The sequence below is a fragment of the Pollachius pollachius genome (assembly GCF_949987615.1).
Source record: "Pollachius pollachius genome assembly, chromosome: 11".
NCBI lineage: Eukaryota > Metazoa > Chordata > Actinopteri > Gadiformes > Gadidae > Pollachius > Pollachius pollachius.
The window spans coordinates 3,745,506-3,763,462 of NC_136944.1; the positions used below are offsets into that span (position 1 = coordinate 3,745,506).

Sequence of the window (17,957 nt, forward strand, 5' to 3'; positions counted from 1 at the left end):
TGTGAAGCCACAGGCCTCGAGTCGCTCTGCAAACAGCAGCAGAGGACGGATGGAGTAATCGCCTACAAACTCTTCTAAACAATACAAACATCCGATATTTCTATGAGAAATTACCCAATTGCTCCTCACCTCGCAGTTTGTTGTGTCTTGCACTAAATTGTAAGACACAATAAGCATGACGTCAAGCCGAACGTCTGCCATCAGCATGAGGAAACAGCACCTTCTAGGGCAGCTGTGATGCACTGCGACCACCATCCGAGAAGACCAACCGACTCCGTTATGAAAATATATAGATTAAGATTATATAATGTCAAATAATGTCATTATATCCTATGTAATTTAACATAGCACAGTACTATGTATAATTCTATAATACAAAAAGTGATTTAATAATATAATAAAATATCCTCTCTCGCTCTGCTCTGTTTACTCGCACGCACGCAAGCACGCACAAACACACACACACAGAGACACACACACACACACACACACACACACACACACACACACACACACACACACACACACACACACACACACACTCATATTTCGTTAAATAGACAAAGGGAAATAGTTACATAACGTGCGTGTGTAAACGTATCAGCAGCCTATAGTAGTTGGTTATTCACGGTAGGCCCTTTGTTACTGTTAATTCCCAATAATTAGGGAGCAAATTAGGTGCCAGCCAGTCCTACGCGAACACACAACCAGTATATCACCTCAGATCAGCAACTGGAAAATAATAACACCAACGTGAATGGACGTGGACGGACTGTGAATGGCTTGATTTGGTTTTAAGTCACTCCTGAGTGTGAGATGCTTGCCCCGGCAGGCTCCTTCTCCATGCCAACCGGGAGAGATTCATTCCCCATGGGAACCCCCACTCTGTGAAGTTAGGGACCGTTCACGGTGGAACCGGACTTGACTGGAATCCAGCACCGGAGACCACGGCTGTGTTCGGTCGGTGAAGGACCAGAGAGGAGGAGGTAAGTGGATCTGGTGCTGCAGGTCCAAGCGACGTCATTGCAGCCTAACGCTAAGCAGTACCGTGCAAGGTGCACGAATTGACAAACTTTTACTTATCTTTAAACTTTAACCCAGACATGCAGTTTGAAGGATGAAAACGTCCCCAAACCACCTTTAAGCAGCCTATTATCAAAGGAAATAACAAAACTTCAGGGGGTGGACTCAGATTGGTTTATGGTTGCTTTCCGAAGATTGTTTATATTGGACATGTTATAACTACAGTTCATAAAATTCCCAGGACGTCGCCATGTTCGCCCTATCGGAGCTGACGTGCCTCCACGAGCCCTCCAGCGGCTCCAAGCTGCTCAAGCCCTGGTGGGAAGTCTTCATGGACTGCCTGGTGGTCCTCATGCTCATGCTGTCCGTCCTGGCCGGCACCGTGCTCCTCTCCCGGGACAAGGTGGTGTGTCTCCCCGTGGTGGACGCCGCTGCCGCCGCCGCCTCCTCCACCGACACCCGCACTAACCACAGCTCGCCTGCAGGTGGCGGTGTGGCCGTGGAAATCAACCCGAGCGGAGAGACGTCAGTCCGGCCGGCAAAGCGCAAACCTCTGGTCTATCAGCAGTACGTCTTCATCAGTCAGGTAGGTCACAAGTGTGTGTGTGGGTGGGTCTTCATCGGTGTGGGTCTGTGCGCGCAAGTAGGGCCTATGTATATTTGATCCTATATGATAATGTGTGTGTGTGTGTGTGTGTGTGTGTGTGTGTGTGTGTGTTTGCGTGCATATGTCATCCTACAGGATCATGTGTGTGTGTGTGTGTGTGTGTGTATGTGTGTGTGTGTGTGTGTGTGTGTGTTTGCAGGTGTTTGATCCTATATGATCATGTGGGATAATGTGTGTGTTTCTGTGTCCATTCTGCCGTCTCTGTCTCCAGGTGTGCTACCACCAGGCGTTGCCATGGTACTCCCGCTTCTCCCCCTACATGGCCCTGCTGCAGACTCTGCTCCTATTGGCCAGCGGCTCCTTCTGGCTCCACCTCCCGCTCACCTCCGCCCGCGTCGAGCACTTCCTGGCCGTGCTCGCCAAGTGCGTGGAGTCGCCGTGGACAACACGCTCCCTCTCACATGCCGCTCTGCACGAGACCATGCCCAAGACGCTGGAGGGAGCGGGGCTTAGGGACCACAAGGCCCCGCCCCCGGGCACACCCACCCCTCCCCACGCGCGCCACCGCTACAGCGTGGACTCCGGCACCGACAGTCCCTCGCTTGGGAGGGCGACGGCTCCTCTAGGCCCTGCCCCTTCCTCCGTGGCCCCGCCCCCTGGCCCCAGGGGCGGGGCCCCGGCCGCGAGGGCGGGAGAGCGGGCGGGGCAGGGCGGGGTCAGCCTGGACCGCAGCGACAGCGAGCAGGCCCGGGCGCTCTTCGAGAGGGTCCGCAAGTTCCGGGCGCACTGCGAGAGCTCCGACGTCATCTACAAGGTAGGGGGCGGGGCTCTGCAGCGGCCAGCGACCAATAGGAACGCTCGCCTTTGATTGTCCTCAGCCTCTTCAGGAAGGCATCTAGAAGCCTCTTCCAAATGGATCGATGTGCATGGATCCTTCCCGCCACAGAGGCAGGGTATTGTAGTGGCTCTCGGCTCAGGTGGTGTTGGGTGGGGTTGGGTGTGGGGCTGTTGGTGTGTGTAGGTGTGGGTTTGGGTGTCTGTGGGTGTGGTTGTGTGTGTGTGGGTGTTTTTTCGGTTTTGTGGGCTCTCAGCTAAAAGGTACCAAGTTCGATTCCCCAATGTCCGCAGTCTATTCCCACCTGCTCCCTAATGACATGTTCCCAACATCCACTGTCAGTCACTGTGGATCAAAGTGAATCTTAATTAACAAACAGTACAACAGTAATGATCCACCCAGACCGACGGTCCTCCCAGCATGCACTGCTCTGTGTCCTCAGGTTCTCCCAGCATGCACTGCTCTGTGTCCTCAGGTGTCTCCCAGCATGCCCTGCTCTGTGTCCTCAGGTGTCTCGCTGCATGCCCTCCTCTGTGCCCTCAGATTCTCCCAGCATGCACTGCTCTGTGTCCTCAGGTGTACGTGTCCCAGACGCTCTTCAAGCTGCTGGCGTCGGGGTTGATCGTGGGGCTCAGCGCGCCCCTGCTGGGCTCCATGGCCTTCACCCACGTGTGTCACCCCGGGAAGGAGGGCGAGCTGGTGGGCTACAGCACCTTCCAGTGTGCCCACACCCTGGCCTCGCTGCTCCACAAGCTGCTGCTGGCCTACCTGCTGCTGCTGGCCTCCTACGGCCTGCTCAACCTCTACGCCCTGGGCTGGATCGCACACAGGTCCGCCTGAACCTCCACCTCACGCTACTTCTCCTCCTCCACCTCATGCTCCACCTCGTCTTCATCATCCTCCTCCCCTTGGTCCTCTTCCTCCTCTTCCTCCTCATTTTCCTTTTCCTCCTCCTCTCCCTCCTCCTCTTCCTCCCCCTCCTATACAGTAGTCGTATTACTATTATTATTGATAATAGTCATCTATTAGCGGTAGTATTAGGTTCCATGCTTGATATATAGTATAATATATACTATATATACTGGCGGATTTCTTGTACGACATCGCTTATTATAACGCTCATAACAGTGTTACCCCCCTACGGTACTAAAAAAAGGATCATGAAGTTGGCATGATTCGTAACCATGGCGATAGCACCCCCCCCCCCCATTCCCCCCCTCCTTCCCTAAAACTCTCAGCCCAAAACACATTTTTTCAAATGACATTGTGTTGAAGTCTTCTGGTTCAGTGGGCTCACTGACTTAACTGTGAACTCCTGCTCCAGTTCTAACTCTCTGTCCCCTGTCCAGCTCCCTGAGGCAGTACTCCTTCAGCGTGCCCCGGGACCCCACCCCTCTGGGGGATGTCCCGGACCTCACCAACGACCTGGCCTTCCTGCTGCACATGGCGGACCAGTACGACCCCCTGCTGGCCCAGCGGCTCTCCGTCTTCCTGTCCCCCGTCAGCGAGACGCGCCTGCTGGAGGAGAACCTGGAGCGGCGCTGGGGGCCCGAGGAGCTGCGGGCCCTGGTGGTGGAGGACCCCGAGGGGGGCCCCGGGCTGACCTTGGGGGCCCTGCCCCGCCTGCCCCCCGCCCTCTACTCCCTGGGACACCTGCGGACGCTGCGACTGGAGCGGGTCGCCCATGCACGGCTCGGCGCGCAGGTCGTTGCCATGGCCTCACTCAGGTCCGTCACACACATGCACGCACGCACACACACACACACACGCACGCACACACACACAAACACACACACACACACACACACAGTGTGTGTGTGTGTGTGTCTTCCTTATTCCAAATGTAAAGCATCCTGGGTAGGTCTTGATAATCACCCCCATCCTCTGGTGTGTGTCTCTCTGGTGTGTGTTCCACTGGTGTGTGTTCTCCTGGTGTGTGTTCCTGTGATGTGTGTCCCTCTTGTGTGTGTGTGTGTGTGTGTGTGTCCGTCTGGTGTGTGTTCCTCTGGTGTGTGTTCCTCTGGTGTGTGTGTCCCTCTTGTGTGTGTGTGTGTGTGTGTGTCCCTCTTGTGTGTGGGTGTGTGTGTGTGTGTCCCTGTGGTGTGTGTCCCTCTTGTGTGTGTGTGTGTGTGTGTGTGTGTGTGTGTGTCCGTCTGGTGTGTGTTCCTCTGGTGTGTGTTCCTCTGGTGTGTGTGTCCCTCTTGTGTGTGTGTGTGTGTGTGTGTGTCCCTCTTGTGTGTGGGTGTGTGTGTGTGTGTCCCTGTGGTGTGTGTCCCTCTTGTGTGTGTGCGTGTGTGTGTGTGTGTGTGTGTGTGTGTGTGTGTGTGTCCGTCTGGTGTGTGTGGTCCTCAGGGCACTCCACCTGGACCACTGCCCCCTGGCGCTGGAGCCCGGGGCGCTGGTCTTCCTGCAGGAGCACCTGGAGGTCCTGCAGCTGTCCTTCAGCGCCGTCTCGGAGGTCCCGGGCTGGGTCTACACCCTCCGCGGCCTCCGCCAGCTGCACCTGTCCGGCCCGCTGGGCTGCGAGGGGCCGGGGGCCCGCGGCTGGGCCCTGGGGAGCCTGCGTCCGCTGCGCCGCCTGCGGGTTCTGGTGCTGCGGGGCGCCCTGCAGAGGGTCCCCGCGGAGCTGGCCGAGGCGGCGGGCGGCCTGGCCCGCCTGGAGCTCCACAACGGGGGGCTTCGCCTGCTGCCCTCTGGCGGGCTGAAGCGCCTGGCCGGCCTGGCCGAGCTGCGGCTCAGGGACTGCCGCCTGGACCGGCTGCCCGGCGGGCTGGCCGCCCTGCCCCGCCTCCGGACCCTGGACCTGGGCCGCAACGACCTGCGGAGCCTGGAGGAGCCCCCGGGGCTGGGGCCGCTGCGGGGGCTCACCAGCCTCACGCTGGACCACAACCGCCTGCTGCTGCTGCCGCCCGGCGTGGGCGCGCTGCGGGGCCTGGAGGCCCTGGACCTGGCCTTCAACCAGCTCCAGAGCCTGCCCCCGGCGCTGTTCACCCTGCCCAGCCTGAGGAGGCTCCTCCTCGGGGGGAACCTGATGCGGGCGCTGCCCCCCGCCGTGGGGGAGCTGCGGCGGCTGGCGGAGCTGGACCTCAGCGAGAATCGGCTGGAGGGGCTCCCCGCCGAGCTGTTCGGCTGCTCGGAGCTCCGGGTCCTCAGCGCCGCCCACAACGCCCTGGGGGCCCTGCCGGCCGCCGTGGGCCGCCTGGGGCTGCTCTGCCGGCTGGACCTGAGGGGCAACCCCCTGGAGGACTTGCCCCCCGAGCTGGCCTCCTGCCCCGGGCTGCGGGCCAGTGGCGGGGGGACCGGGGGTCTGGTGGTTGAGGACCGCCTGCTCCGCACCCTGCCCTGCTGGGCCCGGGACCTTCTGGTCCAGACCCCCGCCCCCCCCTCAGGCCCCCCATCCCGACCCGGTTCTGGCATCTTCCCCCCGTCCCGTCCAGGCTCCGGGACGTTTCCACGGTTCTCCACCAACCAGTGGAACTTCCACTCAGCCCTGGAGTCCCGGATATAGAGCTGGGTTCATAGAAACTAGAGCATAGAGAGGTCATCGTAGAGAATATATTATAGAGACCACATCATAGAGACGGTTCATAGAGACGACATCATAGAGACGACATCATAGAGACAGCATCGTAGAGACCACATCATAGAGACGGTTCATAGAGACGACATCATAGAGACGATATCATAGAGACAGCATCGTAGAGACCACATCATAGAGACGGTTCATAGAGACGACATCATAGAGACGACATCATAGAGACAGCATCGTAGAGACCACATCATAGAGACGACATCATAGAGACAGCATCGTAGAGACATCATCATAGAGACGGTTCATAGAGACGACATCATAGAGACGACATCATAGAGACAGCATCGTAGAGACCACATCATAGAGACGGTTCATAGAGACTACATCATAGAGACAATATCATAGAGACAGCATCGTAGAGACCACATCACAGAGACGGTTCATAGAGACGACATCATAGGGACGATATCATAGAGACGATATCATAGAGACAGCATCGTAGAGACGATTTCATAGAGACAGCATCGTAGGGACTACATCATAGAGATGGTTCATAGAGACTACCTCATAGGGACGATATCATAGAGACCGCATCGTAGAGACCACATCATAGAGACGGTTCATAGAGACGTCATTATAGAGACGATATCATAGAGACAGCATCGTAGAGACTACAGCATAGAGACTATATCAGAGACTATGTCCCGTTTGGTGTCAAACGTTATTATATCGATAAAGAGACGGAGGAATCAAGCCACAAATAAGTTTAGTCCTACTCTGCGTGTTATTGCCGCAGTGATTGCAAAGACATGCTCCTCTGTGCCATCAAGGCTGATCCTCTCTGGCCTCAATGGTCTGACTGGCGGTTGTGTGGCCTTCGGCCCTTGTGGCTTCGTCTCACTCTGATCTTTAGTCTGTGAGGTGTCGTTCACCGGTCAGGGTGAATCCGTCTGAAATACAGATTTTATCAGAGATATACAGACTGTATCAGATCTAGAGACTCATCATAGTGACTATATCTTAGAGACTAGCATATTTCAGAGACTACAGGCCACTAATGGTGCCATAGCCTGGGTATGTTCCTAACCCAGCCACCTCTTATACACCCTACTCACCCCGGTACATTTCTCATACCTGGCTATAATTCTGCTGCTAATTGTTTGTTTTCCTCGTCATGGAGGAGCGGGAATACTCAGACCCAGCAGTCGGATGTGGGCTCATTCTGGTGGGTCTGCGACGCAGAGTTAATCAGGCTTCAATGGGGGCTTTAGAAGCTCCGAGTGCTGGGAGGGGCTGTTTGTAGAGGTGTGTGTGTGTGTGTGTGTGTGTGTGTGTGTGTGTGTGAGTTTGCGCGCGCGCGCGCGTGCGTGCGTGTGTGTGTGTGTGTGTGTGTGTGTGTGTGTGTGTGTGTGTGTGTGTGTGTGTTCGTGCGTGGAGGGGGGCGCGGTGTTTGTAGAGGCGGTTGAAAACCAACAGGAGCAGCCAGGAAGCGGCGGGCTAACGGAGCTAAGTGCTGCCAGCGCCGGACTCCAGCTTTCATCCGTAAACGATCTCCATTCATCATCTGCCGCAGCGCTGAGTAGACGCCACAACGTGGCCTTTGAACGGGTCCGCTTAACGCCATTAATAACGCGATGGATTAAATATTGAGCCGTGTTGTTTTTTGTCATGCGGCAGATTTGTTTACCGTCGGTTCCGAGGTGGAATTAAAGTTGATATGATTGATGTGTCTTCAAAAAATCAAATGGCCAATAATAAATTAAGGAAATATTTTTTGTGGATGATAGCAATTAAATAAAATAAATTCCATTAAGGCTAAACATATTGACTGTGATGTCCCAGAATCAGTACCCTACTGCTGTTTTAGTATTCATACTAAAATCACATCCTTTTAACTTGTTGTGTTATGTATTGGCGGTCGTCTATGAAAAAACATGCAAATAAATGTTAACAATGTACAAACAATAAATATATCTTATTTTATATTCCTCACATTAAATATGATTTTTTTTCTATATTAGAGCAGAACAATTGTATAATAAACCAAAATGTTCCTCTGGATTAATAAAGTAATCTGAATGAGTGACATCGTGTATTGTGTGTGTGTGTGTGTGTGTGTGTGTGTGTGTGTGTGTGTGTGTGTGTGTGTGTGTGTGTGTGTGTGTGTGTGTGTGTTTTGCCGGCTCCATCTCTATTGTCGGAGGGCATCCCGCTTCTTTCGTCAAGGCTCCAGCTGTTTGATGATTGGCATAATGATTCGTCCAATCGTGGTGGTGATGCGGTCCGTGTCCGCAGATAGGCGTCTGAGAGGACCAATCTGGAGCGCGCATTTAAAGGAGGTGGTAGTTCCGTATTGAGGCCTGCCCATGCGGTGTTGAATCTTGCGTGTTCAATACGTACCATCTTTAAGGTAAGACTACCAGACAATTGGACCTAATAAGTTCTACGGAGCCGCAGAAAACATCGTATGTTTAACACAAACGATAGGCTTTATGTTTTGCGGTTTATTAGGGCGTTCTTTTCTAGTATATTTATAATAATGCGGGTCGTTTCTTGCAAGTAAGTCACCGAGCTAGCTACCGATGCTAACGATGTAGCCTAGCTAAGGACCCGAAGCTATTATGTATGTTTGTGCGTTTGAATGACTGAATATCTGTGCAAAGTAGGGTTTCGACCGTCGGAGAAGTTCATGTAGTCTTTCTTTCGAATGTAAGCCAGTCCTAACAACCCTGTAATGTGTAGTTGGTTCTCCGTGTGTTTGTGTAGCGCTAGCTGAAGAAGCCGTAATACAACTCTGATATTCGGGCTTTCCTTTGGTTAATTATGAGCCCAAGATCTGTTCTAGGATCCCTTGTTTGTGTTTTTGATAGTGAGTTTCACTCACACATCGACCATTTTTGTCTCCAGTTATCCTAAAAAGCCGATCAGACTGTTCGGTTCTTTCGGATCAACTTCAACCTCTAATAATGGTGAGTTCAAGATTCAAAAATATGTTTAGACTATCATGCATAGAGACTTTATCATAGATTGTTAAATGCTATATCAGACATGCATAACGTGTGCACAAAAAAATATCTATCTGAAGATTCAACCTAAAATGTGTTTAAGCCGGGTCAAACCTACAGCTGGTAACAACGGGTGTGTTTGATAAAGCGTCATTTAGTTTTGTATACCAGAATCGAGTTTCAAAGTTAACACCGAAACTTGGCTCTCTTGTTGATCAGTTGTTTGTTTTGCTCTGACCCTCACAGGACACCATGGCTGAGAACGACAATGAGCTGCTGGACTACGAGGAGGATGAGGAGCCCCAGGGGGTCCCAGAGGCCACCCAGACCCTAAAGAAGGAGGTGAAGGGCTCCTACGTGTCCATCCACAGCTCTGGGTTCCGGGACTTCCTGCTGAAGCCGGAGCTCCTCAGGGCAATCGTGGACTGTGGCTTCGAGCATCCCTCAGAAGGTGAGGCTCACTCAGCTTGTTTTGCCGGTTCAGTAGTGATGTACCCCTGGGTCTCTAGAAGATGTGTGTTTGGGGTAAATTGAGGGCCCATTTGTCAGAAGAAAGAGAAACGATAATATATTTCTGTTGGTACAGTAAGGAGGTTCATAGAAACAAGTGCCAAACACTAACAAGCGTTAGGTTAACCCATTCCCCGTATGCAACAAAGATAGCTAGGGTAAGATGCGACACAATACTCAGTACTGTTTCTTATCGTAAACCATGGTCTCCTGCTGTATCAGTTCAGTAATGTACCGCTGGGTCTCCAGGACGTGGATGGTGTGATGGGGGAGGTCAAGATAGACGTGTTGATGTGCGTGTGTGACTCCCATCGGGGAAGGTTCTGGGTTCAATCCCCCATGCCCTTTGTTTACCTGTAGGCGTCCTTGAACAGCTCGTTAAGGGCATGAATCTGAATTCTCTGTTGCTTTGAATAATGAGTACACTACACACTGATGGCTCCATCGTCTATTTGCGCTCGTCTACATTGGACCGATACTATTCATTCTTTAAGTGGCTGCTTTATCTGAAGCAACAGATGACAGTGAACAGTTAAAGGAAAAAATCGTTGCAATGGAAGCAGTGCAAAACAAGATAAAAATATAATATGCAACATAATTTAAATCGATGGTAAAGCAGTAACATAAATATCACCGGTGTTCTATTGCAGCATGTTAACAGTGTAGTGGTTGAGAGGTTACTGTATGCAGTGTACAATGTTGGTCTGGTACCGGTAGGGTACCAGGGCTGGTAGTCAGCAGCGCAACAACGGCGTTCTCCTGCCCCCGTCCTGCAAGACTGAATCTGTGGAGCTGACGTCCCGTACTGAGCTGCAGTGTTTTCCCGTTCCAGTGCAGCACGAGTGCATCCCCCAGGCCATCCTGGGCATGGACATCCTGTGCCAGGCCAAGTCCGGTATGGGCAAGACAGCCGTGTTCGTGCTCGCCACCCTGCAGCAGATTGAGCCCGTTGATGGACAGGTATGTGCAGGGACTATTTATCACTAGTAATGCGCGATATAAACGATATACGATATAAACGATACAAAAATGGCCTACGATAGAGATTTTAATTCTATCGCTCTATCGCGATAATGCATGTTGATGACGCAAAATATAATGTTTAATTTTTGGTTTGGTGCAATTCCTTTTCACATTGCAATTTTCGCAACAGTGCCAGAATTCGTCAACTGACCTGCATGTGTGCAAAGAACGTTAACCCATTTGTACCGGCTGCTGTGCGGCGAAACATTGTATCTAGTAGATACAATGTTGCTCCGCGCAGCCGTACAAATGGGTTAATGGTAAACACACATTGATGCGCAATCCGGTCTTAAAGGTAAACACGCACAGATGCGTGATCCGGTCTGAATGGGTTAAATCATTGGACAAAAAGGTCTGGGGCGTTGTAAAGCGTTAAAGAAAAAGGGGGGGGGGGGTGGAAGCACCGGTGAAAGTCAACAATCATGGATATCCAGGGTGATATACATTGATCTGCGAACTGGTCCAACTCCTTCTCCCTCGTCCTGACTCGGAATGTGTTAAATGCATCGGCATTTTTAAGTTATGTTTTCCAGCATACTTTTTACTTGCTTTTGTCGGACCGTCGGGTGGTGGCTCAACATGGAGCAAAGAGGAGACGGAATGTCTTTTGGATATCGGACCCAAATATCCAAAAGACGTTCCGTCTCCTCTTTGCTCCATGTTGAGCAACATCTCCGAGACCACCTCTCCGGCTGGGTCAACCCCTTTTTTGATGGTTAAAAATATCACGTAATCGACAAAAATCTTAACAATCAATGATCGATCATCAATTAATCATGCCCATCCCTAATTGTCAGTACAGTGTCTGTTCCTTATCTAGAAAGACACCCGTTTTTCCTGTTCTCTGCATCTTGGGTGGCATTTAAGAACCAAGGACTTAAACTAAGTGTAGTGCCTTTTAGAATGGTTTGCACTAAAGGAAAGAAACCCACTAATTTTATTTATCTGCAACATTATGTTGTATGATTACAGTGTTTCACAATAAATGTTCTCGAAATGACATACTATATTTCTCTTTTTTTTAAATACATTTAGCAGTTTGGGTTTCCTTAGGGTCTATGTAACCTGTTCTGAAACGGTTATTTTATGATTTTATATCGTGATATATATCGTTATCGCAAGAGGCTGCAATGTATATCGCAATATGGATTTTAGGCCATATCGCCCATCTCTATTTATCACACACTGGGGATGCTATGTCGTACACTAGGGATGCAAAAACAAGACAATCAATAGCGTGGGGCTGTACCTTAACGGCTGTATTGTCATGTTGATCAAATCTTCTATTTGAGTAGATTAATTAGGCAGGCTATTGATCTTGGCCTCGGCACATTTTTGAATTGGCCTAAATCTGTTGCTTAATGCTTGCATTTAATTATGGGTCATAGGAAGTACAATTTATAACTGAGAGACTTACGTTGCTGGGCTAGTGCTTGGCATCGTTAAAAATCTTAAAAATAAAGTCTCTAAACCGAGCGGTTCAGGCTAACTCTATACTTTATTTTATTTTATTTTTTACTCTAAAAAAGTGATCTTCAAGAATTTGACAAATTCAGTTTACTGAACCACAAACAAGTTAGAGCAGTTTACACGGCTAACCCCTCTGATATTAATGTTTTTTTTTATTTCCACTCTAAATTCCGATTTGAAAACAAAAAATTTGGTGACTTGTGCTAGATAGGCTAGTTTCACTGTTAATAGACATTAACGTGAACACAGATGCGGGCCACATGATTGTTTGAAACCAAAAAATACTCTTTAGAATGCCAATTCTCCCTTTCACCTTGATTTGTGCACATCTGTGAACAGATTATAATCTAAAATTAGAATTGTTTGACAATCTTGCAACCAGTATCCAATATGTCGTCAATAGGATTGAGTGGTTCTTTAATTTAGCGTGAGCCTGGACCATGGGGACCACCCACCCACTCACCCGGTTCCCCCCCCCCCCTCTCTTACTGACCCGGTTCTCTCCCCCAATGGCCCGGTTCTCCCCCCTAGGTCTCCGTTCTGGTCATGTGCCACACAAGGGAGCTGGCCTTCCAGATCAGCAAGGAGTACGAGCGCTTCTCCAAGTACATGCCCACGGTACGAGCGGCCGTGTTCTTTGGGGGCATGGCCATCAAGAAGGACGAGGAGGTGCTGAAGAAGAACTGCCCCCACATTGTGGTCGGGACGCCCGGCCGCACGCTGGCCCTGATCCGCGGGAAGTCCCTGGTCCTGAAGCACATCAAGCACTTCGTCCTGGACGAGTGCGACAAGATGCTGGAGCAGCTCGGTGAGGCTGGTTTACAGACCTGAAAATGTACCTTTTACTTAAGTTGGGGAACGCTTCTAAACTAATCTTCAACGACCAGATCCACTGAGAATTGATCATTTAAAGTGTTTGCTGCAGTGTTCAAACATGGCAGTAGGAAGGACCTTTCTGTATGAATGGGTTTCCTGAATGTACAACCGGCCCTAGTATGGTTGCCTTACAGATGATGGTCGTTTTCTTTCTTTGTACACAAGTAACAGTTTGCTCTAAAGTTATGTCTCATTAAGCAGCAGCTGGGGTTGGACTTCTGGCTCAGTGAGGTCTTCATGTATTAAATGGGCTTTTGGCCGTCCAACCCAATAAAGTTGTAAGCGACCTACAATAACTACATTAGTCAGAAGAAATGGGTCTCAAGCCAGTTTGAGGTGGGTTGCAGCAGCACAACTGGGGCTCCTGCCGTTATCTCAGTGAAGCGTTATGGGCCAAATAGTAGTTCCTGCCAAAGCTCGATTCCCTCCTCTGGCTGGAGGGCAAAATGCACGGTTGCGTATCCAAACCGTTCCCTGGCTGCATGTTTAATTCAGTCGGGCGTGTAAAAGATGAATGCTAACAACCGTGATTCCCCCCCCCCTGCGTGACAGACATGAGGCACGATGTGCAGGAGATCTTCAGACTCACGCCCCACGAGAAGCAGTGCATGATGTTCAGCGCCACGCTCAGCAAGGAGGTCCGGCCCGTCTGCAGGAAGTTCATGCAAGACGTGAGTAGTTGGTCCTAGGCCTGTTTGAATTGCTCTTCTTGGGGATGTTCGGCTGACTTTTTATTATGGAACAAATTAAGTATTGAGTGCATATATTTGTTGCGGTTCTCTAAATATCCTGATGCGCTGTTACGCCGCTGTTTTGGGGTTCAGGTCGAAGTCAATTTGATGATACCGGTATTGTTGACGCCTAGAATCGTGCTACACATAAATGGCTATATATATTATTTCATCCCTGCTTTCTATGCTTGATTTGAGTTGACTTATCTTTGCATTATTTACACATTCAGGATCAGGGTAACCCAAAATGGGGCCTCATGTGCACTTTGTGACTGAATTATAATTTTATTGAGGGAGGCAGGTCTGAAACTTATGTTTTTGAAAATGCTGATGAATGATTCTGTATGGACTCGGTCCTAAAGCAGAGCTTGTGTGGAGCTCCACTCTCCTGACTCATTCCTCCTGTCTCCAGCCAATGGAGGTGTTTGTGGACGACGAGACGAAGCTGACCCTCCACGGCCTGCAGCAGTACTACTGCAAGCTGAAGGACAGCGAGAAGAACCGCAAGCTCTTCGACCTGCTGGACGTGCTGGAGTTCAACCAGGTGAGAAGTCATTAACATGTTAAAGAGTCAACCACGTGTTGTACTTGTTGACGAAATTGTATCTTGTGTCATCCCAGTATGTAAAATTGGGTGTCTCGGGACAATGATGAGAATTAAAAGTGACTCAAATGAGTCATGTTTGTTTACTAGCATTCCTCTAAGTCCATGCAGGGTAGAACTTGAAACCTAAGAAGCATCAGGCCAAATGTGATTCATGTTATGATCAGAAAAGTGCACTATGCAAATCCCAGTTCCCTCCAACCGTCCATATGACTGACCCTGCCATGTCCCTGTTCGGCCTGCAGGTGGTGATCTTCGTCAAGTCGGTTCAGCGCTGTGTGGCTCTGTCCCAGCTCCTGGTGGAGCAGAACTTCCCCGCTATCGCCATCCACCGAGGCATGGCCCAGGAAGAGAGGTCAGTCTAGGGGGGGGGGGGGAGGTGTGAGTGAGATGCATGAGTGGAGAGAAGGCCATCAGTCAGTTCTCTGGGCTCTTACTGAGAGGAAACGTGTTCTTAGGCCACAGGGGAGCATCGAGGGAATAGGAGAACAATATGGTTCTGGTATCTGTTTGTTGGAACCGAGGTCTAATAAATATTAATTATCTAATAAATAGGATGGTCTACACAGTAGTTGTCCAAAGCATTAAGGTTAGGGTTAGTATGTAATGATGTTAGTGTTTGCCTCTAGGTGATGGAGAACTTTTCCTATACATACATGCCTAGTGTGCATGCCGACGCAGTGTGGCTTCTCAGCTCCACACAGTGTTCCTTCATAGCCCTGTGTACGGACCGCCTTAAGGCTCGGTCATGAACTGCTCTGCTGCAAGCCCTGTGAGGAGGGCTCCAGCCCCCAGTGCCTGTGGTTAATCTCCACTCCCCCCCTCCAGGCTCTCCCGCTACCAGCAATTCAAGGACTTCCAGAGGAGAATCCTGGTGGCCACCAACCTGTTCGGCCGAGGCATGGACATCGAGAGGGTCAACATTGTGTTCAACTACGACATGCCCGAGGACTCTGACACCTACCTGCATAGGGTGAGGGGGCAGGGTTGGGAGGCGGCTCTTGTAGTCAGTCAATAGTGTCCGGTCATCAGCTCTCCAAGCCAGTATATTATGTATATCGGTCATGTTATGGACGGCTTTAACATTTAATCAAAAAGGCTGATGAGGAGTGATTTTGTTTTTACTGATCAAAAGTCATATCGCTAATGATATTCTTTCTTACAATTCCATGCTGACGTATCAATTACATTTTCACTAAACAGTATTTAATTCTACATATCTACAATTCCCTTTTTATATTTGTACTGTAAGACCAATGGTGGAGATCTGCAGTAATCATTATTACTAGTACAAATTGAATTGCGACTAGACAAAATTACAGGATGGATAAGTCGTATGGGTAAAATAGTCATAGTTTGTTTTCTTGCGGTTCTTTATTGGACAAACTTTAGTTTGTCCCTCAGCCTGGTCTTTCCTGCTCGGTCTGGTAGACAGGGGAAGACCCAGCAGGAAATACCCCTGAACTTCTCATCCAAGAGATGAGAAGTTCAGGGTTCAAACCCAAGTTTATTTTAAGCCTCCTTCTAAAAGGTTCTAGACCTTTACTTCCTTATGAATCTCTAAAACATAACATGTTGCTTCGGATAAAAGAGTCAGTTAAAGGACTCTGTTGCATTCGACCATGTTGCGCTCTAACCTGGCTCCTCCCCCGCTCTAACCTGGCTCCTCCCCCGCTCTAACCTGGCTCCTCCCCCAGGTGGCCCGTGCTGGACGCTTCGGGACCAAGGGCCTCGCCGTCACCTTTGTGTCGGACGAGACGGACGCCAAGACCCTGAACGACGTACAGGACCGCTTTGAGGTCAATGTGGCCGAGCTCCCCGACGAGATCGACATCTCCACCTACAGTAAGTTACCGTAGAGCCTTCAGGTGGACATCTCCACCTACAGTAAGTTACCGTAGAGCCTTCAGGTGGACATCTCCACCTACAGTAAGTTACCGTAGAGCCTTCAGGTGGACATCTCCACCTGCAGTAAGATACCGTAGATACCTTCTCACTGTAGAGCACATTGAGGTAGACACCTCCACCTACAGTAAGATTCCCTAGATACCTTCTCACTGTAGAGCACATTGAGGTAGACACCTCCACCTACAGTAAGCCCCAGTGGATGCCTTCTCACTCAAGAGTAGAACATTTAAGTGGACTGGAAGGTGCTTTAACTTCTGCATTTCAGTGCCAAAGAAATGGTGAAAGTTTGCTATTGGTTGATATTCTGGAACTTTCTTATGTGTCGAATAGGCTTGGGAGGTGTTATGATTTACACTGGTATTTAAAAATCCTGAATGTATAATTTAGATATCATAAAAACGCAGCCGCTCCTCAATTAAACTAATCTCTGAAATCGTATGATTAAATCTTGAGCTATGTGTTTTTTAAGTTTCGACGCAGGATATATAATTAAATTGATAATAAATCAGGGTCGTTCGGTAATTATTAGTGGCTCACCAGGGTAGGAGAAGTTCCCAGTGTGCAGAGTTGGTGTTTGACACACGGCATTGTAGGCTAGACCGTGTCATGTATTCCCTGGTGACGCATCGGGGAGGAATGAAATGCTGGACACGCCTAGGGTCAAAGGTCACTCTTCCAGATCAACTACTGAGTGCATCAAAAGGATCGCTGGCGGTTTGCCTAAGCCAGGGTACTTTAGAAAACATGTTGGCATGGGTGTAACCTGGATTAAACCAGGATTACATTTGATCAACTAACATGTAGAGTCCCGTTTGAGCGGTTGTGTGTGCCCAGAATGCCCTGCTGGTGGTGGGGATGGGTGCATTGGTCTTTACAGGCCTTCTCTAACTCGTGTCTTTCTGTCTCCTCAGTCGAGCAGTCCAGATAAACGCTCCAACCCGGCGAAGTGTCTTCAATGTGGATCTCATTCAGTGTTGGGAGATTAAAAGAAAATCAGCATCTTTTGTTTTAATGTTCTGCTCAAAGTTTGCTCACTGTTGTGCTGCAACATGTTTTACGAGGGATTGGGGTTGACTATTTCATTTTTACTATTTGATTTTTGGTTAAAAAATTAAAGCTTTTTATAAAATCATTTTCCGTCAAATCTCATCTTTATATCGCTGTTTTTGTAGAACTTGTAAGAATATTGAAGCATGTTCAGGCGTACCCCATCCTCCTCGAAGGTGGATTAAAGGCCGCCGCTGGCTGCACAGTGAGGCCCTCGGGCCACTGTTCACTTTTAGATTAGACTTTGTGGTTTTGTTGCTGTTGACACTCAAATCTAGATTTTTGTTTAAAGGATTGATTTGTAATTAAAATGTTGTGCTTGGAAGTATTTGTTTTCTTCGAATGAAACAGTTCAGCTGATGAAGGTGTAGCCTAAAGCAACATCTGCTGTTATTAGTGTTGGCTTCAATGTCAATTTAAGACGTGGTTTGACTCCCGTTTTAATTGCTTGAAGCCGGCCATGCGTCGAATCGCAGCGTATTTCAAGCACGCCAAAAGCCGCCCCTTGCACCAATAGGAACCGGCGCGTTGCAGCACCGTTGGGATATGTTTTGAAAGAAGCAGATCAACATTTAGTCGTATAGGCTACCATAACGTCATACCAGTTGTTTTATGACTACATATATGGCCCTGATGCCCATGATCCTCTGTGCTTACAATGATAGTCACAATATATCATAGTTACTTTATTTATTGTCAGGCACTTTGTTTAAGGTTTAGTCACTTTACGCACTATTTACTTTCATTGCTCATTATTTTTGCATTGTGGAATTATTCATCTAGTGC

General features: G+C 49.5%; 2 protein-coding genes across 2 annotated transcripts; both read left to right on the forward strand.

Annotated features, from left to right (window-relative positions):
- Positions 1 to 1,273: 1,273 nt before the first annotated feature.
- On the forward strand, positions 1,274 to 5,973 carry LOC307083228 (volume-regulated anion channel subunit LRRC8D; the record flags this gene model as incomplete). The annotated part of the gene is made up of 5 exons (XM_079747062.1): positions 1,274 to 1,609; positions 1,902 to 2,444; positions 3,042 to 3,295; positions 3,815 to 4,192; positions 4,818 to 5,973. The coding sequence occupies 5 exons, from the start codon at positions 1,274 to 1,276 to the stop codon at positions 5,971 to 5,973; spliced, it is 2,667 nt and encodes an 888-aa protein (XP_079603188.1).
- A 2,359-nt stretch (positions 5,974 to 8,332) lies between these two features.
- On the forward strand, positions 8,333 to 17,256 carry LOC307083331 (ATP-dependent RNA helicase DDX39A-like). The gene is made up of 11 exons (XM_079747179.1): positions 8,333 to 8,407; positions 8,905 to 8,966; positions 9,249 to 9,453; positions 10,345 to 10,472; positions 12,537 to 12,813; positions 13,434 to 13,552; positions 14,025 to 14,156; positions 14,462 to 14,571; positions 15,045 to 15,189; positions 15,914 to 16,061; positions 17,036 to 17,256. Exons 2-11 carry the CDS (start codon positions 8,964 to 8,966, stop codon positions 17,050 to 17,052), a joined length of 1,284 nt encoding a protein of 427 aa, XP_079603305.1. The 5' UTR covers positions 8,333 to 8,407; positions 8,905 to 8,963; the 3' UTR covers positions 17,053 to 17,256.
- The last annotated feature ends 701 nt before the right edge of the window (positions 17,257 to 17,957 follow it).

Coding starts and splice junctions, on each gene's coding strand:
- LOC307083331 (XM_079747179.1), top strand. Junction 14,572..15,044: donor GGCATGGCCCAGGAAGAGAG/GTCAGTCTAGGG, acceptor CCCCCCCTCCAG/GCTCTCCCGCTACCAGCAAT. Junction 15,190..15,913: donor CTGACACCTACCTGCATAGG/GTGAGGGGGCAG, acceptor CTCCTCCCCCAG/GTGGCCCGTGCTGGACGCTT.